This window comes from Sminthopsis crassicaudata, chromosome 5, assembly GCF_048593235.1.
Source record: "Sminthopsis crassicaudata isolate SCR6 chromosome 5, ASM4859323v1, whole genome shotgun sequence".
NCBI lineage: Eukaryota > Metazoa > Chordata > Mammalia > Dasyuromorphia > Dasyuridae > Sminthopsis > Sminthopsis crassicaudata.
In genome coordinates this window covers 253,058,094-253,082,954 of record NC_133621.1, presented here as the reverse complement: position 1 = coordinate 253,082,954, position 24,861 = coordinate 253,058,094, and the positions used below count along the sequence as shown (strand labels likewise).

General features: G+C 34.1%; 1 protein-coding gene and 1 long non-coding RNA gene across 2 annotated transcripts in view; one reads left to right on the top strand and one right to left on the bottom strand.

Annotated features, from left to right (window-relative positions):
- Positions 1–223: 223 nt before the first annotated feature.
- Positions 224–23,923, top strand: LOC141544535 (uncharacterized). The gene is made up of 3 exons (XR_012482642.1): positions 224–289; positions 2,689–2,782; positions 23,691–23,923. It is a non-coding gene; the product is annotated as an uncharacterized LOC141544535 (long non-coding RNA).
- Positions 16,452–24,861, bottom strand: part of NAV3 (neuron navigator 3) — a 490,821-nt gene continuing 482,411 nt past the window's right edge. The window contains 3 exon segments of the mRNA XM_074270837.1: positions 16,452–19,168; positions 22,332–22,535; positions 23,711–23,829. Coding sequence (XP_074126938.1) covers positions 19,049–19,168; positions 22,332–22,535; positions 23,711–23,829 — 443 coding nt within the window. The 3' untranslated portion in view covers positions 16,452–19,048.

Here is a 24,861-nt window from a genome sequence, read left to right as displayed (position 1 = left end):
GATGTGGTGAGAGGTCCCCGCTAAACAAGAAAAGGGAATTGTAAGAATCAGGGCAGGAGCCTCACACAATGCAATCAGGAATTAAAGAGACCTTGATGTCTGAGACACTCAGATGTGGCTTCTGTGATCAGTGTAGACAGCCTCATAAATGGAAGCTCTGGTTGCATTGAGATTGCATCATCAGTGGGACACTTATTGGCTGTGCATCTGACCTCATAGATCCTATACAAGCAGTGGGGACCAAGAAGTAGGAGGAGTTCAATGGGAGTTCAACAGGTGTCAGTGGGAGGTTAGTAAGAGTGCTGGAGAGGGCAGGGTGTGAATACATGGAATAAAGATCTTAGCTTGCTAGAGCTGTGTCTTCTCTTCGGGTGCTCTGGTGGACGTGAGAACCACTACTCGGAGAGGCGATGGCCAGAGATCTCTGAAGACCTCTGATTGGGGTATGATTAGTAAAGAATCAGTGTACAAGATAGTGGCCAGAGATTTTCTGAAAGCCTGAGAACTAGGCAAGACTAACTCCTGTCATTTTAGAGATCTACAATCTGACCTTTCTCTGAAATTAATGGTCACAGTTTTTCTCTGCCACTTCAAAATTTACTTTATTCTACAAGCCAGTTGGCCATATTTGCTTGGCAAGAGAAATACATTTTTATCTACTTTGTACATTATTTATCCATGGTCCTCTGGAAACCTTGCATATTTCTTGCAATTAATTCTGTCAGGAAGGAAATTTCCAAAGCCTCAGAGACTCTGCCCTTGCCCTTCTAGAAGGCAGTGCTGGAATTTGTTCTTATTTATCTCCCATACCATCTGGTCACCATACCAACTAGCCAACTCCAGCCTCCATACTTAGGGCAACTCTTTTGTTTGTTTTTATCTTTATGGCTCATATAAAACAAATGAATTCCTTTTTCTTCAGTCTCAATCATCTTTGTTAATTGTGAATGTTTCCTAACCAGTATCCATCCTTTCAATCTAGAAAGGTCTTTCTACTTGGGAGGATTTTTTGACTCTCTTGGTACTCAATCTATTCTGGGGTTAAATTTGGGAATTATATGTTTGTATCTCACATTACTATACTTTAGAATATTTATATGCTTCATAACTATAATATTTTATGATGTATAAAGGAAATATTCATGCAATATATATATATCATAATTATTAATGATTTACATTCCCAGATATTTCCTCAGTTGGATATGTGTGTGTGTGTATTATTCCCAGATTTTTCCATGTACACACATATAATATGTATATAGTGTATGTATGTATATATTCTCATGTACACACACATATACACAAATATGTATATATAAATACTGGAAGAAAATCTGGAAAGCTATATTTCATCATATAGTTTATTTACTATCTATATAAATTTTAATGCAATGTATTTAACATATTATAGTTTATCATTTCTAGATTTGCTCAATGGGAAAATATATTCATGTGTATGTGCACATGATTTTCCCCACACATTCATACGTATATTATACTTTTGAGTAAAATGGCATATGCATATTATTTAATATACTGAGGATGACTAGCCATTTATAAGAAGGTAGTACACAATATTATGGAAAGAAAGGTTATTATATAAAAGTAAGGAAATCTAAGAATGAACAATAAACAGTTCCAAAAGATAAATGAAAATACCCACCATCATTTTAAATTCCCATTTAAATTAAATAAGGAGCTTCCCTGACAGAGGCCACATCTGAAACTTTGCCTTGCAATTTGGCTAGGAGAATAGGTATTTCACTCTATGATATACCTTTTCTTTTATCCTTTCTGTAACTGTAGCATTGCTAAGGAAGTCTAAATTTCTCATATTCTCAAACCATGTGTGTTAGGGTTAGTAGTTTAGGTGAGTTATGTACCTGTCCTCACATCCTAATGCAGGGACTGAAGTATCTCTAGCAATTACACTTGAAATACAGTTGTCAAAATGTATTTTTTTAAATTGTAGATTAAGAAAGAACTCCTATTAATGATTTTCCCCCTACTATGTATAAAGTATAATTGAGAGACAATGTCTGGGTTATTAATCACTTTATTAATTATCCTAGTGGATAATTTATAAAAGGGATCAGTGGTACTCTCAAATGCCAAAGATTCCTCTTGCAGCCTACTCCGAGTTTATAAGCTCTTAGAAGAGTAGGTGTTCCTGAGAATGGCAATCAACTGATTGTTTAACAAATACTGAGAGAATGAATATTAAAATGAGAGGGCCTTTTTAATGAGGAACTGGGGGACATGAATGATTATGTCATTCATAGACAAAGAAAGATCATTTCAAGCCAGGTCACTCAGTTTCTAGCATAAGGATTTGCCACTCTCTGCCTGCTCAAGCTTGCCGGAATAGAACACAAAGGATAGGAATTCACCTTAGATTAAATTCTAATATAGGATTCTCTAGTTGAGTGGGATCTCCCAGTTGGGATCAAAAAGCCTGTGCCCCAGAGATTTGGACAATCTCATCCATTACCAATGTCCTTCTAAGATCAAATAACCTATAGGTTTCTAAAAAAAAAAAAAAAAAAAATCCTGACCCTAATTCAATAATTGATTATTAATATGAGAGAAATAATCATTGTTCTTATATTCTATATCCTACTAAAACTAGCCATGTCATTATTATATGTGCAATTACTTCTTGTTGTTTGTCCTTTGTTTTCAAAGATGATCAAAATGACATCACTATATTAGAATTGAGTTACAGCATGTCCAATTGTGATTAATGAGAGCAATAGGAGCTTGGAATGCTCTGCCACAGGTAAGACACAAATACATAATCCATATAAACATTTGGGATAGCTTTTCTTCTTTCTTTCTTTCTTTCTTTCTTTCTTTCTTTCTTTCTTTCTTTCTTTCTTTCTTTCTTTCTTTCTTTCTTTCTTTCTTTCTTTCTTTCTTTCTTTCTTTCTTTCTTTCTTTTTCTTTCTTTCTTTCTTTCTTTCTTTCTTTCTTTCTTTCTTTCTTTCTTTCTTTCTTTCTTTCTTTCTTTCTTTCTTTCTTTCTTTCTTTCTTTCTTTCTTTCTTTCTTTCTTTCTTTCTTTCTTTCTTTCTTTCTTTCTTTCTTTCTTTTTTGCTTAGGCAATTGGGGTTAAAGTGTTTTTGCCTAGGAAGTGTTAAGTATCTGAGGTCAAATTTGAGCTCAGGTCCTCCTGACTTCAGGCTTGGTGCTCTATTCACTTTGCCATCTAGCTGTCCCAAGAGATATCTTGAGAATGTCCTTGTGTTGCTTTTTTAAACCACCTTGTGAGCACTTGCCTGTGTGAATTCTCAATAAAATATATACGTTTTTGGCAAGAGTACATTTGGTATTCAATGTGGCCAGCCCAATGGAGTTGTGCTCTCTGAAGCAGAGTTGAAATACCATGGCATGCTATGTTATTCTGTACTATACTAGACTGTACTGTAATACCATGCTTTTTGAAAGCATAATATTGCTATATTATTCTATCCTATTACTTCTATCCTATGCTATTTTTTGCCCATGAAATCCTATCCCACACTTTGCCTGTACCTTGCTATGCTATAAGTCTAGGGGAGAAGGGATAGAAAAAGGAGGGGGAAAAAAAAGGGGGGGAATATGATAGAGATCTATACTCATTATTTTACTCTTCTCTTACCATTCAAAAGATCTGCCTTCTGTTGTGCTACAGTTCTCTTTTAATGTCCTGACCCAGTTTCCCTAATTGTCTCATTCAGTTACCCTGCCTCAGGTAATAACCATTCCCTCTTAATGTTTAATAGGATAAAGGTCTTAGATCTTAGACATCATTAGAATATCAGGATCCTCTTTGGTACCTCCCCCATTATGTCCTCATTCTTGTTACCTTATAAAGGAATCTTGTATCTGACATTCCTGCTGGATTCTTAAAAAAGATAGTCTCATTCAGCCCTGGAACCAAACCATGGATTCATTTGGTCCCAGTAAATCTCTCCCTTTCAAATAAAATATTAAATTGTTCTCTAATCTCTATCCTACCTCAGTTTCTCTTTCTTCTTTGACTGCTTTATTCTCTCCCACTTCATGACACTATATTATCCATTATCCCCTTGGAGATAATACATTTTCCATCTATTCACTTTTAAAGGTAATATAATATAATTTAAAGGTATGGGCCTTTAAGTTATATTTCACTTTTAAAAATGTGATCTCTATTTTAGCAGATCAAAACTTATCCATCCATATCTATATGAACTTTATATTTTCCTATCTTACAGAAAGGTTTGCAATCTGCTAGACTGCAGATTCTCCAGGTTCTTTTATATGTGATACAAGTGAGTGCAGCTAATTGTCTATCTTATCTCTTGCCTTCTCTAAATAACTTGGCTCACCTCTTTTTCTGATTGTATTATTTCCCATGTGCAACCTCTTTAGCCACTTCCAGCTTCTGTCATTGATTACCCATGACTTTGGAGAGTACAGTTTTCCAAGATTCAAAGAGACAACATCATCACCTGGAGAATATTTAAACTTTCAAAACTATGTTAAGCTCATATATTTTTGTGTACAAGTTTAGTTCGAATAGGTTCTGTTTAATATACAACCTAAGCACTGATTAAATTCTAAGGTAAATAATAACACAGGCCTCACATTATAATCTAGTTGTAAAATTTTAAAGGCCTATGCTAGTGCCTAAAGATGTCTCTTGTATTTTAGTATCCTATGACTAAACAATTAAAGACCATGATGAAGAAAAAGCCTGCTTGTCTTCAGGGTAATTGATTAGGAAATATAAGGAACGCATAGAACTGCATTCAGTTCAGACTGTGGCTCATACGCTAGAGAGAAGTCTGCAAAGCAGATTCTGAAATAAATTGTAATGAAACTGTCTCTGGAATAAGAGAGTGGGAGAACAATTTAACCTTTAAAAATGTAAAACAGAAACATTTAATTAGGGAATTGTTGGAAAATCAAAATATACAAACATCAACATTTGAAAGATAATCAAGTTAATTCAGAGAGAAGTCCTGGCCTTAAATAAAAATAAATGCATGCTTTATTTACTTACTTAACAAAAACAAACATTAATTAAAAGCCTTATAACTTGACAAAATAGAGGGAGTCACTTCTTAAAATAAGCTAATCGGGCAACAATTGGTTCTAGATAAGTACATAATCTATACAACTGAATTTTAATCTTCAAATGTGTGAATCTGAAAGTTTGGCAATTAGGGATCACACCCAAACTATTCCTTAAATTAACTAGAACTCATTTTTCTCATCTTTAGTGTAAGGAGTTTGGGTTAGCTAATCTGTACCTTTTTGATATTTTTTGTAAAATGGACATTTTGTTCATTTTATAAATTTTACTAATGACTTTAGTTTTTATATCATACATTTACTTTTCTTTGTCTTGTCTTTTCCCACTCCTGATTCCCACCCACTCAATAAAAATCATGTTTGCTTCTTATTATGATATTGATAAAATTCCCCATCTGGAAGCACTTCATAAGGATGTTGTAAGGATGTAATGATATAGTGGAATAGGTTAGGTTCAAAGAACAAAAAAGCCAATAACTTTAATAATCTAGTGTTTGACAAACCCAAAGACCTCAGCTTTTGGGATAAGAACTCACTGACAAAAATTGCTGGGAAAATTGAAAATTAGTATGGCAGAAACTAGGCATTGACCCACACTTAACACCATACACCAAGATAAGGTCAAAATGTGTTTATGACCTAGGAATAAAGAATGAGATTATAAATAAATTAGAAAAACATAGGATAGTTTACCTCTCAGACCTATGGAAGAGGAAGGAATTTATGACCAAAGAAGAACTAGACATCATTATTGATCACAAAATAGAAAATTTTGATTATATCAAATTGAAAAGTTTCTGTACAAACACAACTAATTCAGACAAAATTAGAAGGGAAGCAATAAACTGGGAAAACATTTTTACAGCTAAAGGTTCTGATAAAGGCCTCATCTCCAAAATATATAGAAAAATGACTAATTTATAAGAAATCAAGCCATTCTTCAAATGATAACATACAATTCTCAGACAAAGAAATTGAAACTATTTCTAGTCATATGAAAAGATGCTCCAAATCATTATTGATCAGAGAAATGCAAATTAAGACAACTCTGAGATACCATTACATACCTGTCAGATTGGCTAGAATGACAGGGAAAGATAATGTGGAATGTTGGAGGGGATGTGGAAAAACTGTGACACTGACATATTGTTGGTGGAATTGTGAATACATACAGCCATTCTGAAGAGCAATTTGGAACTATGCTCAAAAAGTTATCAAATTGTTCATACCCTTTGATTCAGCAGTGTTACTACTGGGCTTATATCCCAAAAAATCTTAATGAAGGGAAAGGGAATTGTATGTGCGAGAATGTTGTGGCAGACTAAGTGGATGCTGAATAAATTGTGGTATATGAATATTATGGAATAATATTGTTCTGTAAGAAATGACCAAGAGGATGATTTCAGAAAGGCCTAGAGAGACTTACATGAACAGATGCTGAGTGAAATGAGCAGGAGCAGAAGATCATTATATATTTCAACAACAATTGATGATCAATTCTGATGGATGAGGCCCGCTTCAACAATGAGATGAACCAAATCAGTTCTAATAGAGCAGTAATGAACTGAACCAGCTATACCCAGAGAAAGAACTCTGGGAGATGACTATATTCCCAATCCCTCTATTTTTGTCCACTTGCATTTTTTACTTCCTTCATAGACTAATTGTATACTATTTTAAAGTCCATTTTTTTTTTTTGTACCACAAAATAACTGTTTGGACATGTATACATATATTGTATTTAACTTAAACATATTTAACATGTATTGGTCAACCTGCCATCTGGGGGAAAGGGTGGGGGGGAAGGAGGGGAAAAGTTGTAACAAAAGGTTTTGCAATTGTCAATCCTGAAAAATTACCCATGCATATATCTTGTAAATAAAAAGCTATTAAAAACAAAACAAAACAACAACAACAAAAATGGTTAAATCTAGTTTAGCATTGATTTAATCCTACAACAAATAATGATTTCCTAGGTATATAATGATTGGTTTGTACTCAGTATGGAGCATATAAACTAGAAGCCTCAGCCAGATTCAGAGACATTCAGAGAGAAGGCAAAGGACTGGCTGCAGGAGTTTAAGCTCTCAGAACCAAAGGGAGAAATTCAATTCAATCTTTGATCTTCTTGGTGGTTGGCCTGGACTCTGCACTTCCCTCAATAAGACCAAGGCCAGACTGAAAGGCTCTCCAGAAAGCTGCTCAGCTCCAGGAGATAATAAAGAAACTATAAGAAAGCTAACCACTAGCCCCCAGGAAAGGAGCTAAGACTTGGAGAGAGACAATAAAGGATTTGTACTTTAATCCCTGGCTTCACTTATGGTGATTACTGAACTGAAAAGTCTGCCTCCAGAGACCCCAAAAAAACCTCAACAGAGAACATTACATTTTAGAGAGAACATTACAATGCTCTATAAGCTATTACAGATATGGATGAAATAACTGTTTTTTCTAGTTGAATCAAAGAATTATAATTTAAATTAATCATTTTCATTGAAATCATCCCCCAAAGCATAGTTCTCCAATGGCACTTTGTCCTATTACCACATGATTATATTTTCTGGGAGATTTACCTTTTGAAAGAATTCTATTCTGAATAGCTAAGAACTTTTGGTGATATTTATCAAGAAAACAAATAGCTTTTATAAATCAGTATTGTCCCCTGACACATTGCTTGGCATATACTAGGCATTTAATAAATGTTTAATGACTGAGCCACATGATTTTGGACAATTGTTCAACATATGATAATATTTGAACTTGATAAAATGTATTGACTGAATTCTCCAATAATTTTGAGATTTGACCTTGGACTCAATGTCCCTTTGACAGATGTAATCTTTCTTCATAGTAAAAGAGTACCTCTCTGGAATTGGGGATATCTTTTCTTTTCTTTTCTTTTCTTTTTTTTAAATTTTTTTTTTATTCATTTTTCCAAATTATCCCCTCCCTCCCTCCACTCCCTCCCCCCCCGATGGCAGGTAATCCCATACATTTTACATGTATTACAATATAACCTAGATACAATATATGTGTGTAAATACCATTTTCTTGTTGCACATTAATTATTAGCTTCCGAAGGTATAAGTAACCTGGGTACATAGACAGTAGTGCTAACAGTTTACATTCACTTCCCAGTGTTCCTTCTCTGGGTATAGTTATTTCTGTCCATCATTGATCAACTGGAAGTGAGTTGGATCTTCTTTATGTTGAAGATTTCCACTTCCATGAGAATACATCCTCATACAGTATTGTTGTTGAAGTGTATAGTGATCTTTTGGTTCTGCTCATTTCACTCAGCATCAGTTGATTTAAGTCTCTCCAAGCCTCTCTGTATTCCTCCTGCTGGTCATTTCTTATAGAACAATAATATTCCATAACCTTCATATACCACAATTTACCCAACCATTCTCCAATTGATGGACCTCCATTCAACTTCCAGTTTCTAGCTACAACAAAAAGAGCTGCCACAAACATTTTGGCACATACAGGTCCCTTTCTGCTCTTTAGTATTTCTTTGGGATATAATCCCAATAACAGCAATGCTGGGTCAAAGGGTATGCACAGTTTGACAACTTTTTGGGCATAGTTCCAAATTGCTCTCCAGAATGGCTGGATTCTTTCACAACTCCACCAACAATGTATCAGTGTCCCAGTTTTCTCACAGGGGATATCTTTTCTAATGCTATTAGGTCATTCTGGTATGTTCTCTCCTACTGTTGTAAAAATAAAGGACAATACCTTTTCTGCAACTCTAAGAAATTGCTCAGAATGTGAGGAATTTAGGTAACTTGTCTAGGTAACTCACAAAGCAAGTATAGGTCAGAGTTGAGACTTGAACTCCTGGGCCCTAGGAGCAAATGTTTACCAGGTCTTTCTTTTAAATTAATTAATTTTTTTATTAAAGGTTTTTATTTTAAAAACATGTGTATAGATAATTTTCAACATTCACCCTTGCAAAACCTTATGTTCAATTTTTTTTTCATCCCCCATCTGAATTCTCTCTCTCTCTCTCTCTCTCTTTATATATATATATATATATATATATATATATATATATATACATACATTATATATATATATATATACATTGCACATGTATATATATATATGACACATATATAGAGATATATATGTTAAACATGTGCAATTTTTCTATAAATATTTCCACAATTATAATGCTGAAGTGCCTGGCTTTCTAAAGTATAGTGAATAAAGAAAAGTCAGTTCTCTTAAAGTAAAAATCCCATCTGTTAGGAAGACAACAACCTGCCTTCGAGATAAATTAGCTGGGAGACTATGGGCAAATTATTTAAGCTCTTGAGGGCCCAAGGTGACTATTCAAGTCTATAAATACAAATAAAATGCAACCTGTATTACTTGAGGAAGTTTCCACAGTGGGAATTTCTCATATCTATGAGATCATATGTGTGCTTATATTATGTGTATATGTGTTTATGTGTATGTGTGTGTGTGTGTGTGTGTGTGTCTACAATGTCAACACTGAATCTTTGTTCTTTATAAAACAAAGTTAAGCTAAGTACCAGAGGTACTCAGATTGATGGGGAAACCCTGAAATTGTCTTTCTTGAACTTTGGGGTAAGCCCTGAAGCTCTTCTGGCAAGGATCCACCCTGTGGGGAAATTAAGAGGTCTCATTTAGCTGGAGATCTGGACCTGATATCTCTATTGAGCTGAAAATTGGAGCTGGACCACTCCCAGTAAATGGCTTCATTTAACTGGAAACCTAGGCCTGGGGGCAATGACATTGATATAATCTCTTTCAATTGAAACTTCAGATCTCTTTTAAAAGGCAATTTAGGGCTCATTTCTTTTCAGAGGCCCAAAAGCAGTAATTATGCCATGCCAAGGGACCTTTCCTTGACATAGCTGCCTGCGAGGAACCCTGCCCACTAAGAAGACACTCTTTTCTCAGTATTAACCGCTCTTTATCTCTTTGCCAGCATTTCTCTGCTAGACCTTTTACTTCTCTGTCTGGATCTTACCTCTGAGAAAGTCAGCCTTCTAGCAAAGCTGATTTCTCAGTGCCAACAAACTTCTTTTTTGCCAGTCTAACTTTTAGGGTTTGTGAATTCTTTCATGTTGGACCTGCACCAACCAGAAGGGGTTCCCACAATGCTCTGCCATGTGCCAAACCTCATCAGGATCATTATGAATAATCTATAAAAGTAATTCACATTTGATCTTTGCATAGCTAATTATAGACAATTACTGGTTATGATTTAAGAGACATATCCCTCATCATCTGTTAAAATAATTCCAAATATCATAGAATTAAGTCATCCATATGTGATGCATAATATTTTAATAGGCATACTTTCTTAATACTGAGTAGGAAAAGCTTCACTGAAGTCCTGGGAGTTTTAATGGATACTAGGATAAAAAAGGTGAGGAAGATATTATTTTAGTTCCTAGGCAGTTAGGGTTTTGGATGCAAAAGGGAGGTCTTTTTCTGTTCATCTAGTCCCAACTCCTTTCAATTTATTACATTATTTGAGTTCAAATTTCCATTACATTAGTTACTGGCTATATGAGTTAAGACAGGCGTCTTTCTTTATGTGTCAGTTAACTCATCTATATTCTTATAATAATTTTACAAACTATAAGGTGGCATACAAATATTAACTAGTACCAACTACTAATTATTATAAATATTAATTGTTTATTAACACAAGGAATGATTTAAAAATTTTTAAATTTCTTTCCATCTTTAAATTCCTCATATACTCACCCACTCCATTCCCCGCAACACATACTTCAACAGTCAATAAGCATTTGTTAAATTGAAGATAAGTGGCAGAAACTGTGTTAATCTCTGAGAACATGAACCAAATTTCCCTTGTGTTAATAAACAATTAATATTTATAATAATTAGTAGTTGGTACTAGTTAATATTTGTATGCCACCTTATAGTTTGTAAAATTATTATTATCACATTTGATCCTCAAGAATGCAGTAAGGTAAGTGCTATTATTAGCTCCATGTTACAGATGAATAAATTGAGACTGAAAGAGATTAAGTGACATCATCACTTCATTCCCTTTCCAATGAATGATTACCTCTGGAGATCAAATATAGAATTCTCTACTTGGTTTTTAATCCATTAATAAGCTAGTTTGGCTGTACCCTGCCCATATTCTTAAATCCTATTCTTTATCAGATATTCTTAGAAATAATGACTTTGATCTCCTAGTTGTTATACAAACAAGACTCTCCATTTCTTAGCTCCAGGCATTTTCTCTGGAATACTCTCCTCTGCTTCCCTAGTTTCCTTTAAATCCTAGCTAAAACCCCATTTTAGAAGTCTTTCATAACCCCTCTTAATTCTATTGCCTTCCCTCTACAATGTTTCCTCAAAACATTATGAGCTTCTTGAAAGCAGAAACTGTCTTTTGCTTCTTTTTGTATGTTTAATGCTTATCATAATGCCTAGCACACAGTAGGCACTTAATATGTTTTTATTGATTGACTGATTATCCAGGATCAAACAGCTGAGATAAGATTTCAAATGAAGTCTTCTTCCTCACTTGAAGTATAACACTAGATCCACTATGCTACCTAGAAAAAAATTCTGGAAAACTACAAGACAACATCAAATTATTTCAGAAATAGTCTCTCCTTACAGACAAGCAAAATGAATTTATTTGTGATGCTACTCTTGTGATAGTGGAAGAAGGAATTTTTTTTTCACTTTAAAAGCAATTTTTAATTCATTAGAAAAGGAAGATAAGAATGGATCTTTCATCAATCCTGAAAAAAAAAATGATAACTTCCAAATTGGGGGGGAGAATAGATAGGCAGGTGGGTGGGAATTGACTCAAAAAGGGCAAATGAGTTTCCCATCAATTCCAAAAAGCACTGAGTTGAATTAATTCCAGTCAGGCCACTTAGATAGAAAATACTCATAACTAGATGCTTTCCAAACTACATTTAGGAAAATTTAAATCTCCATTCTAAATGAAAAAAAAAAAATTATGCTGGTTCTCAACTTTTTATGGTCTTTTCCTAGTTATTCATATTTCTTCATCTTAATCAAATGTTATGATCAAATTCAAAACCCAATAATAGGGAAATAGTGTTTATAGTGATTTTCTAATAAGAACTTGTAGGGTGTAGAATGGGAAGGGTAAGATATGTGTGGGTAATTTTTAAAAGATAGAAATTGGCCTTTTAAAACTTTTTAAATTTTTAAAAAAATTAACTGAATTTTAGTGCATTTCCCCAAGGAGCCGAGTGGATTTTTCTTTTCTTTTCTTTTCTTTTTTTTAAACTCTTTTAAGTGGTTTTAAATATTCAAAGCACTTATAATTCTGTGGTTCAAAATATATTTCTTTAGAACCTCTTTCTTTTTAATTTTTTAAAGAAATAAAACTCTTTAAGTGTGAAAATTAAACATAACAAGTGGATACTTTAAAGGTCTGCTTTTTTTTTTTTTTTCCTTTAAATTTAAGCTTAGTTGAGTTGGTGACAACATCATCCTTGATTCCATCTGGTTCCATTACTGGCAACACTTCAAGAGCAACATATCACCCAGTGAGATTCTTGCAACTGATTTTCTCACTTGGGTCAACCCATCTGGCCAAGTCCTTATGCAAAAAGAAAATCAACTAAATCATATCTTGTTTTAAGGTCAAGTGGAATCTATTTAAAAATTGTTATCTACTATTTAAAAGTATGTGAGGAGAATTAGGTTTAATACAAAGTTGACATTATTAGTAAATTAAAAGAAGGGGGAAAATATTTGAGGAATATTCTTGAGGAAAAATGACAGAATGTATGAATGTTATAAAGGGACTAGATTTCCTTATTTCCTTTCTACTTTAGAGAAGCTACATTATATAGTGGGTAGAGAACTGCTCTTAGTTAGTTCTCCGTAGTTAGAAAGAACTGCATTCAAGTACTATCCCTGCAAAATATTGGTTGTGTGAGTTATTTGGCAAATGGGTTCATCTTTTACTGTTCTCGGAAATTTTTCAAGTTTCCAAGATTCCAAAATGTAGAGTAGATTCTGACTATAAGAGTAAGTTTTCTGATCCAAGAGTTCTTTATAAAAATGAAATCAGTGGTTTGTAAATTTTTTTGCGCACTATAGTAGTTCCTTTTATCAGTCTGATGAAACCTGTAGACTTTTTCCAAAACAATGCTTTTTAATCCAACCCCCCCCAAACATAGTATTACAAATGAGATCAATTATATTGAAAAGTATATTTGTATACATAGATATGTACATATATGTGTATACAAATATGTTCCATTGCATCCAAGGTTATCTCCAGTCTTTCTGATCTATATCTTGCCACCAGACCCAGATAACTTTGCAGAAAAGAGTGAATCTGATGACTTTGTACAATCATGCCTCAGCTAAATCCAATTCACTTGCAAGTTACCTTTATGATGTCATTCTTCTTCAAGAATGAAGGACAAACAACAACAGTGAGACTTTATATGTTTTTGTTGTTATGTCATTTTCATTCATGCCTGATGCTTCATGGGATTTTCTTGGGAAAGATACTGGAGTGATTTGCCATTTCCTTCTCCAACTCATTTTACAGAAGTGGAAACTGAGGCAAACAGTATTAAGTGATTTGCCCAGGGTCACACAGATAGTTAAGTATCTGAGACAGAGTTGAACTCAGGAAGATGAGTATTCCTAACTCTAGGTCCAGTACTTTATCCATTGTACCACCTAGCTGTTCTGCAGTTATGTATGTGTGCAGGTGTGTGTATTGTATAAATATTCAAATGAGGACAGTATCATAGTTGGAGTCAGAAGATTTAGTCTTGGCTCTGACATGAAGATAGGTCCTGAAAAATAAAATTCAAATAGCTCTCAGTAAGAAAAAATCACCACATCAACTATTTGACATATGATCAGCAAATTGTTCCCAAATCATTTTGACTATAATTTTTAGTCCAATTGTTTGGCCACTAAATCAAAAAAGTGGTCTACTCAGTAATGATCTAAAAGGAAGACAAATTAGCTTATGGGGTAAATCATTTGAAAAATGCTTCTCTTGTTCAGCAAATACACATAATCCTTGATTTGAATAATTCTAATCAATCTAAGGCAAAATGTTCAATTCTGGTTTAAGTTAGAAAAAGAAGGGATTGTTAATTTAAGAGGTTTATGGATCTATTTTTATTAACTGCATTTCAATAGAACTGGTTTTCTCTGTGATCTGATGTATTTATTTTATGTACTTAAAAGCCTTTTTATTAGAAGAGAGTCATGATTTTCCTTTTTTCCTTTCTCTTACTTCCTTCAAGTTCCAGATAAAATTCCATTTTTGTGTGTGTGTGTTTTTTCTGAAATAATTTCCAATTTTTTCTGTATTTATCTTCTTTGTTTCTAATCACTTGCATATTGTCTATCTTATCTGATTATAAGCTCTTGGAGGACCAGAACCTTTTTCTTTGTTTCTCCAATGTTTAGCAAAGTGTCTGGCACATAATGATTAAACTGAAAAGAAGTGTTAGTCACATTTTTAGAAAAACGGCTAAGGACCTCTGGCTTACAGCCTTCACTGAGGTCTTTAATGCTGTGTGTAATTAGCAAAGGAATTTCTAAGGAAGGCAGCTACAAGGTATGATAGTGGTCCCACCCTCTGGGGAGATCATTCATTCAGAAATCCTAATTGTGTCAAACCTCTGAGACCCATACTCTGTAAGGATCTTGAGTAATCTCACCTCGCCATGCCTTGTCAGAAATCCAGTCATGTCTCTGAAGTTAAATTTTCCCTATAAAATCTACTTATGAGCTATTCCATGGCTACTGCCACAGCACTCTGCCTTATAGTGGCTTTCCCCTTGTCCCTTCTCATGCCATGTGGTATCTCCTAACCCCATGCATGCTTTGGGATGACTCTCCTGACTCTTCTCCTCCTTATAGCTAACTGTTTTGGGGTGCTAGGTCCCTTTCAGGATTTATACTGCCAGTTAAAGATTTGTCTTTCAAATGCTCTCCCAATTCTATTTCATGTTTACCATTCCTGATGTCTATCCTTTTGTTATCGTTTAATTTTGTCTGTAACCTCTTCCCTAAATAAATCTATCTTTTGCTAAAGAGAATGGCACTTGTGAATTCATTACATGACCAAATCCCGACTTTTGGTGCCTGCCAAAATTATGTGATACCTACAGCACTCACATCAGTAACCACTCTTTCTCATCTACCTATTCTTTATTTTTGACTTAGTGAAATTGGTTCCTATATGTTTAATCATCGTCTCTGAGATAATTGTTCTCAAATTCTCTCTCAAGACATAATTCTATGTTAGCTAAATGGTATATATTTCCAACTAGATTTTATCTAGTAATTCAAATTCAACATGTTGAAAACTATATTCACTATGTTCCCTTCTCTCCCCTCAAACAGAAACAAACAAAATCCCTTCATGTTTTTTAAATTTCCCCATTTCTGTTGAGCATGACTAATTTTAGTTACTCATTCTCAGCTTTTTATTCTTAGCTTATGTGTCCAAATTTTGCCAAATCTTTTTACATTCTATACCTCCTTCTCTCCACTCATATGGCCATCACTGCAACTAAGGCCTTCATCACTTTCCTTCTAGACTATTACAATAGATTCTTAATGGGTTTCCTGGTCTTGCTTGCATTTTTACTATAATCCAGTCTCTATGAAGTGGATTTTGAGTTTAATTTCTCCTCAGGAAGAAGCCCAACCTGCTATTATCAGGCATAACCTAACTGGATTATATAGAGTGATTGTTAGAATAGAACTCTTTATCAGCCTCCAAAGAGGATCCTTCAATCCTCTGGGCATCTTTAAACAACCTTTGAAATAATGATTAGCATAACTTTAGGCAAGTCTAGTCTGTCAAGTGCATTCTAGCTGACTCCTCCTTGATCCTTTCCTCTGAGTTAGAAAATTTTCCCCTAATCCTTCATTGAGAAACCCCCAAGATTGTATTTCCCCTATAAAAGGTGTTCCCATAATAAAGATTGTTGCTAAATTCTTTCCAGGACTAAGCCTGCTATGAAGTGCTCTTTCTCTCTCCTCATAAGTGTCTTCCCTTCAATGTTCTTTCTTTCATTTATCCTAAGATTTATCCTAAGGGTAATGGTGCTTGTTGACTGATAGTTGTGGTCAATGAGGATGAGAGGGTAGAATCTCTTTTATCTAAATTATATCTCTTAATTTTGAAAATTACGTTTCTTTTTCTTTTGTTATTAGTAAAGTCATTATTTTTATTGCATTGTGGCCTTGAACCTGAATTATTAGGGCTGGTCCTAAATCATGGTATATTACTAATATGAGTCACATTTTAAACCTCGACACTTCATTAATAAGTACATGCTTTTTTAATGACTATATTTATTCTATGTTTCTCATTATATAGACATCAGACTTTGTTTTCAATAAATAATTCCACTTTAATGGCAAAGTAATAATTTAGACAGACACAGCATACACATTTGCCAGAAGGAAAAATGAAAAAAAAATATATATGCAAGCTGGTTTACAAGCTAAAGAAACGATAAACCAATAGAAAATACATCATCCAGTTAAGTCCGAGGACACCAAATAGTTATTATCAGGGCTTTACAAAGACTACAAAACTTTTCAGATGATTTATTTCACTGTTTCTGTCTATTTACATGATATGTTACATCAAAAATGTACAAAATATAAAATGTATACAGACAAATGTTTCACAAACAAGTTTCATTTGTAAACTAGGTGGACTCACTGAGATGTATTGCAGGAGGTTCTGTCTATGTTGTTCATGGTGTGTTTGAATTTCTCAGAAATGGCAGGGAAATATTTTCCAATTTTCTTTTTCACTCATGTCTCATTACAAGGGCAACTAAACATTAGCCAGCTACACAAGTCAATGTTACACCACAGAACCAATCTACCTTCGGGGCCCCAAAATCAAGTTTTCAAAATTCTACATGCACGAACTCCATTGTGATTCTATTAGGACAATAGCACCACAAAGAGACCTAGAGACTTAGTAACACACTGAAAACTGCAGGGATTTCTTTGTCTTGTGTTATATAGCAACGACCCCTGGGTGGTCACAGAGAGTAGCACCAATTGTACATCCTGAAGGTAACACTTTTTTTTTTTTTTTTTTTTTTTTTTTAATGGTGCAGCACATATTTGCACCATTATCCAAGCCCTTGGATTGTGTTTGAACCTAATTATTTCTTATGGCCAGAACTTTCACTAATGAATCCCATCAAGTTTTATCATGCAATCTGTTTACAGCCTGCCATGCTAGATACACTTTAAAACCATTAATATCTGAAAATGTATTGGCTTCATGTACAGATTGGAAACATGCTCACTCCATCACTGATAACTCCTGCATAGTCATACCAACTGTAAATACAGGACAAACACACCAGATAAAAACAGCTTTTTAGGGTTTGCATTCTGTATTTGTTTGCAACATACAGGAAATCTCAGCAAGAGAAATATCTCAACACCAACAGGATAAAATACAATTTGTGTGAGTGTGTTTGTTTGATTTGTGCAAGGCCTTTTTTATTTACAATAACCACCCAGTAGACTGTGCAAAACTAACCCTCCTTTTACAATATAAACTTTTCCTCTTCCACAGTGTATGTCACTGCTTCCATTGTGATTCAATGCTGCTTTTTCTCATGTACAACATAGCAATCAAAACACCATGCGTCAAATTAGAAAAAAAGCAGGGGAAAGGTAGGGATAGAAAAGAGAAGAAAAAAGAGAGAAAGAAAAATCCCAAAAGTTTGTGCTCATGCTCCATCAAATGCTTCCAGCTCTTGCTGGAGAGGAATTTCAAAATATCAAGCCTTCAGAAAAGTTCCATCCAATGGCACTGGATAGATCTTAGCTTCCTCCCTCAACTTGTAAATGACTATATCCAAGGAAAGACAAAGCAATTTCTTCACAAGATAAAAATATGATCCTATCCATTTCTTTAAAAAAAAAAAAAAAATCATGGCTACAGATATTAGGCTGTTGTGTGAACCAATATGTCTTGTTGGTAAAATGAAAAGACAGTATGAGTTACCAATTTTTAAGAGTTAAACCAACTCTAAAACTGTTCCAGAAAGTGGGTTTAAGGCAGTGAGACAGCACCATAGGAAATATTCCTTCGTCCACTGAAAAGGCTCACACACATGAGTCCCTAAACAAGCCTTTTGTCAGTGTTCCCTAATAATTTGTAGAAAACTTTTGTTGGGGTTGGGAAGTAGGTAGGTAATTTAAAGGACCACTGTGGTAAAAACAATTTTATAAAAACGGTGACTTGCACACTAAAAAGTTGATGGAGTACATCACTGTGGAAATGGCAGTTTGGAATTAACTTGGCACTTATCTAACATATCACAGTAGTGTTTTCTGGTGGTTGCACAATGCCATTTGTGCTTATGAGAAAAGAGCCTCTGGCATCCATTTTGGAATGGGCAGTAGCACAACACAAACACTACTGGAGTCATGTGACCAGTGCCATGTGGCACAAAGGAGGTAAGGATAGCATTGGATCTGGAAAACACAGGCCCTGCATGGTGAATGCAGCACCTCAGAATTAAAACAAAAAAAGAACCTATTTCTCTCCAAATAAGGGAGGTGCCAAGGGGGAAATGGAAAACAAAATAAAACAATCCAAAAAAAAAAAAATCTTATTGTAAACTTTTAAAGAGGAAAAAAAAAATCCAGTTTTGGCTAACCTATGTGCAATCTGCTTGGTGGTCCTCTGCATAGGGCCTTTTCCAGTTAATTAATGGAGCCTTACTTGTATAACTCCATAGAGACAGAAATGCCTTGAAAGAAAAACAAATTCAAGCTTTCCATTTCAATTGAGCATCTTGACTTTTCTGACTGAAATGTGCTGCCCTTTCATAGCATAGAGCTCTTTTTCAGGGACCTTTGACTGACTGCTCCAACACTGGCAGTGGCTAAGTGGAAATGCATTGTTTTCTAATTTTAATCCTATATCTAACTTTATATTCTCTAGAGAGTTGATTCAAGAGATGAATCTAAAATGTCATCATGATGGCTGGTGCTGTCACTGTCACAGCTTTGTGCACTGGAATAATTGGCTGCTTCTTGTAGCTTCATCAGCATATTCATCTGAAAAAGATGAAAAAAATTTATATAGACAAGTACATACAAAGAAAATATATATTCATTCATACATATGTTCATATATATATATATATATGTATAAAAGTAACATAGAAGAGCTTTAGATGCCTTTAGCCACATTTTTGTACCTCCCAAAAGAAAGGGAAAAATGGTTTCAGAATTTCACATCTCCCTTGGTTTCCCTGCTGTGTTTCTTAACTATGACTTTGAAAAACTAAGGAAGCATAAGGATATAACAGGGTTGCAGGATAACTCTTTTATTCAGTGTTGTGAATATCTGTTATTCAAGCAGGGAGATTGGAAAGGAAACTGTATCACAGCTGGACATCTGGGCCCATGGTTGGAGACGATGCCAAGCATCTGAGCTTTTGGCTGAAAGAAGCAGAAACCATTGAATGGCAACAGAAAGTCATGAGTGTTCATCCACACATACTTTCTCTCTCTCTCTCTCTCTCTCTCCTCTCTCTCTCTCTCTCTCTCTCTCTCTCTCTCTCTCTCTCTCTCTCTCTCTCTCTCTCTCTCTCTCTCTCTCTCTCTCTTCTCTCTCTCTCTCTCTCTCACAACACACAAACATACAACCCCATCTTCTGCCCCCCTCCTCCTTCACCCCCCTCCCCCCCTGGAGAAAAGGAGAGGCTAGAGTGGAATGAAGCCAGCTGCTCTACACAAGCACCAAAATCACTTTCTGAAACAACATCAGCTGCTTTGAATTTTCTAGCATTCAATTTTCTTATGGACTGGGGTAATGTTTATTCTAGTCCAAGACAAGTACATATAAGCCTTTATGGAGAATGAGACTTTAATTTTTTATATATTGAATAATGCAGCTATATTGCTTAGATTTGAAGGAGAGCTATAAGTTCTCTGTTGACAGGAGAGTTACTTAAAATTTAATCTAATTCAAGACATTTGTGTATAGTCTCTGCTTAACATACAAACTTTTCAGAGTAAAATGAATGAGAATGGCAAAACTATTCTTCTAGTGAGTCAAGCATTGGCAGCTGCTCAGTGGAAATGCCTTTTTCTGTGTGCTAAGCTAAATTCTATACCTATCTAACTTTAGATCCTCTAAAGAATCTCTTCAAGAGATGAATTCCAAATGTCATCATGGTGGCTGGTGTTATCACTGTCAGAGTTTTGTGCACCAGAGGAATTGGCTGCTTTTTGGAACATCATTAAATAGCAGGATGTTGAGGAGTTACAAGCAATTCCTGACAACATGATAACAAAAGGATAACATAAGCCCAATGCCTAAAAGAAGTGGAGAGGATCAGAGATTCAGAGTGAGAAGCCCTAAACACAGAGATCTCTTGAGGAAGAATGAAATCCAGAGAAAAGAGAAAAGCTCCTACACTGGATCAAATACAAGTCATTGGCGGTAAGGTCAACATAAAGAGCTGTTTGCTTCTGTGCACTCCAAGTTGAGATCAAAAGTTGCATGGAAGAGCAAGTTTTCAGAAACTTGTAATTCAACTCAATTCAAAAAAAGCAGGGTATGAGAAACCCATGAGAAAGGTGAACTTAGTAGCTGCCTGAGGGAAAGTGAATTGTAAGAGAGCTCATCAACCATAACTAGAATGCTACCAATCAATTTGCTTTTATTAGGCACATACTGCATACAGAGCATATTGCTAGGCACTAACTTTTAAAGATCTGATGATCCATTTAAATACCTTGTTAACTCCTGCATGAAAATATGTCACAATGCCATAGATTTGGAGCTGGAAGGATTCTCATAGTTCATTTAGTTCTATATCCTCAGGAAGGGTGATTACATGAGTTGTTCAAGGGCACAAAGGAAAAAAGACTGAGACACAGATTTTTGAATTTAAGGCTTTTGACTTTGGAGCAAATGTAGATTCAGAAACAATAAAGAGGAAAATATTTAACACAGGAGGTGTCCATGGCTAAAGAGGTCTATCAATGTGATCAATGTGAGGGAAAGCTATTTTATGTTAATAAGAGTCTTTTACTAATTTCTTTCCCTTAGAATGCAGACTCATAAAGGTCAAGCAAGACTTTCTTTTTCTAATTTCAGCAAATAGGCTAGTACTTGAAGAGAAAGCTGGAATATAAATAAAAGAGGAAAGTGAGAACCAGTGAGGAGAGAACTAGCTTGGAAACTCGGAAACCCTTGATTCAAGTCCAGGCTCTGTACCACTGGACAAGTCATTTTCCTATTCTAGGTGATTCTAAGTCTGAGCCAATCAAGTTACCATTTCAACTTAAATTATTCTATCATATGAACCAATGGGATAATGGGTAATTCATGATGAAGTGGATTGTTTTACCAGAGAAGTAACCTAAATGGGGAAAATGTGTACTTTCAAAATCAAAATAATGCTTTAAATGTCAAGTGTAAAAATAGCAACTAAAAAAACAAAACAAAACAAAAAAAACCACAGTTTTACTCTAGTTAAGAATAGTTTTTATGATTTTTTTTTTATTATTTCTTCTCAATTTGAGGAGGAAATAGAATCTCTCTGATAAATGCATTGAAGCTATTCATTTTTAAAATATAGTATTCTGGTGAATAGTTTAGGGCCTCACACGTAGTAATTTTGCTTCTATTTATAGAAAGTAATTTGCAAAACAAAATAATAAATTCTTTGCTTCTAGTAATAAGATACACTTAAAATGTATTGGGAAATAATCATTTGGACTTTTATGACTTTGAAGTACTCTATAGATATTTAAACTAATTAAACCATATAATATGGAAGCAGACAAAGAAAGGAGAGGATTAATTTTTTTTCCCCTTTTCTTCTGTGTTAATCGTATTCCTTCAAGTAGTAGACCATATCAGCTTCTTCAATTCCATCATGGAATCAGACTCAGGAATGATATCTGCTATTTTTTCAAGTATTCTTTTAACTTCTATGTTTCTGAAATTTTCATTCAAACAAAATATAATTCAAATATCAATTTTTGGTATCAGAAGACTTGGCTTCAAATCTGAATTCTCCCATTGATTATACATATCAGGAATTATTTGATTTTTCTGTACCCCTCTCTTTTCTCAACTATAAAAAAACTTGATTATCTCAAAGACCTCCTTAATACATATACAACCACAAGAACTTTGCCCATGCAACTTTACACTGTTGTTAAGACTAAATGAAATAAGAATAAACCATTCACTTCTCACCAAAGGATCCCCCTCTGTTTCAGTTTGTGGACTATGCTTAGAAGTTGTCCCTTCCTTTGCTAACATACAGCCTTCATAACCGACATCTTCTGGTCTCAACTGAAGTAAGGCGGGACCTTCTTGTGGCAATGAGGCAGAGCTCCATGGGTATGTATCAAGTACCCACTTGGAGGGATCTTCCCATGGTGCTCTCTTACCATACATCTAGAAAATAGGAGTAAATAAAATAATTAAAAGCTAAAAAATATACAGTTCAAGTCAACATATAATTTATTAAGTAACTACTATACTAGACATACTATATACTATACAGTACTAGAATTACAAACACAATGATGACCTTTCCTCAAGAAATATATTTCAACTTTGAAATATCTTTTGAATCTCAGATTTTCATTTAACTGGATAAGTATTAAAAAGAATAACAACAAAGTGTGGCAGAAAAGAAAAAGGAAGCAAGCTCATTCAAAGAATTAACATTAAACCAAAAGGCCAATTAAAATAAAATGCGTCAAGAGATCTTCATTTCAGGCAATCTATTTTAATGTAATTTATTCACTAATTAAATTTTTACTTCATAAATTTTAACCATTTTGTGAAACAGAATAAAACTGACAATAAGAAAAATTTCAATTATCTAGAGTTAAAAAGGATTATGATACATAACAAGCAGAATTCTTTAAATCTCAGAAGGGAAATAGCTAAACTAAAAGGAAGAATGTCAACAGAAGTTGAGGCAAAGTGGAGTGTTTACCATGAAGTTGAAGAGAGTTATAGGCTAACCAAGTAAAGAATGCTAAAAAAAAATTGTGGTAGTATAGAGACTAGCTGGATAAATGAAAGAAATAGATATTACAGATTACAAAAGGGTTATATAAATAAGATATAGTTGTGATGGGAAGACATAAACTACGTGAACAAGCACAAAAAATCCCTCTTTTGCTAAAATCAGAATGTCATTCTTATGATCTTGGAGGAACTTCAAGCATTTTCAATCATCTTCAATGACAAGGATATGCTTTGGTTTCCCACATTTATAATGCTGATTATATGCATCATAAAACAATGTTTAAAAGCCTCAAAAGCCTCATGTATGTGCTGTATTATGAAATAGATCAAGTTAGAACAGGAAAATAGGGAAAGGTCAGAGAGATTAAGGGAAAGACAGTACTAAATTAGCAATCACTGAAATGGAAAAGAAAGACAATGTGCCTAAAGTGAGAAACAAAATTTATTTAAATATCAATACAATAATGATGGGAAAGGGTAAGAATAATAATCTGATTTCATCAGAATGTCCCACCTATATTTGTTAGTGGATGTGATCCATCTTCACTTAAGGATTTTTACTTTTCTAAGGGAGTAACTGAGTTACATACCTGAAGACCTTCTCTTACTGCTTCCAGAAGATATGGTACTAGGGAATAGTTCCAGAGATCAGTGAACCATACTCTGGCTCCTTCTACGTTCATAGGACAAGAAAGGAAAAGACGAGGACCTGCAACAAAACAAAAATACAGTTTGTAAGATGAATAATCAACTTCATGTGAAAGAGAAGCATTCTAAAAATAAAATAAAATAAAAAAAAACTCCTTTAAGTCCTATTTTTGGTAATTTAACAAATTTCTGATTTCAGTGAAAATTACACTATAGAAAAATGTGATTAAACCATTTTTAGAAAAATAATTTACTGAATTTAACTTTTAATTTATATTTTCCTCCAATTAATTCATTCCTCATCTCCATCCTAAATTTACATAGAATCTTAATTCTGAGATTACCTCAGTGTTTTTTAAACAATTCAAAGAAATGGACTTTTTACAATGAAAAATTGAAATATATAATTGTATATAAAATATTAAAATATACTCAATTAGTTGGAAAAAAGTTTTTCTAACATAGTTTTTTCTTAAAGCTTTCAAAAAAATCTTAATCATCGTATATAGAATTTGTATATGACTTGTGATCCTGAACAATTCATTTAACATTATTAAGCCTCAGTTTCCTTATGTATTAAAAGGAGATTGTCCTTCAGCCTTGGGGTAATTCTTAGGTTGAAATTCTACTCCTGACGTGCATTATTTGGATAACCCTGGGCACATCACTGAACCTTTTTTACTTTCTATTTTATTATGTTTAAAATTAAAATTATAACCACCCTTTCTACAAAGATCTCTTTTTAGAATAAAATAAGATTATTTATTTATCTTCTATATTCTATAAGTTTTTAGATATATCTGTTTGCTTAATGTTTTTCTTATTAGTTTATAATCTCTTTGAGGACAAGGACTGTCTTTTTCTCTCTTTTATTTTTTCAATTCTTAGTTCTTAGCACATAGTGTTTAATGTTTATTTTTTGACTAGATATGCAAATATCTTAGCAAAACTTAAAAGTGCTAGATAAATCATAACAAATGCAGTGTCTAGACATCTTTTTAAGTTTCTAAGTTGCAGATGATTTGCCCTTTTTCATGAATAGAAAGAGTTTCCATATCAAGAGTTCCTCTTACCAATCAATTTATCACTGGAC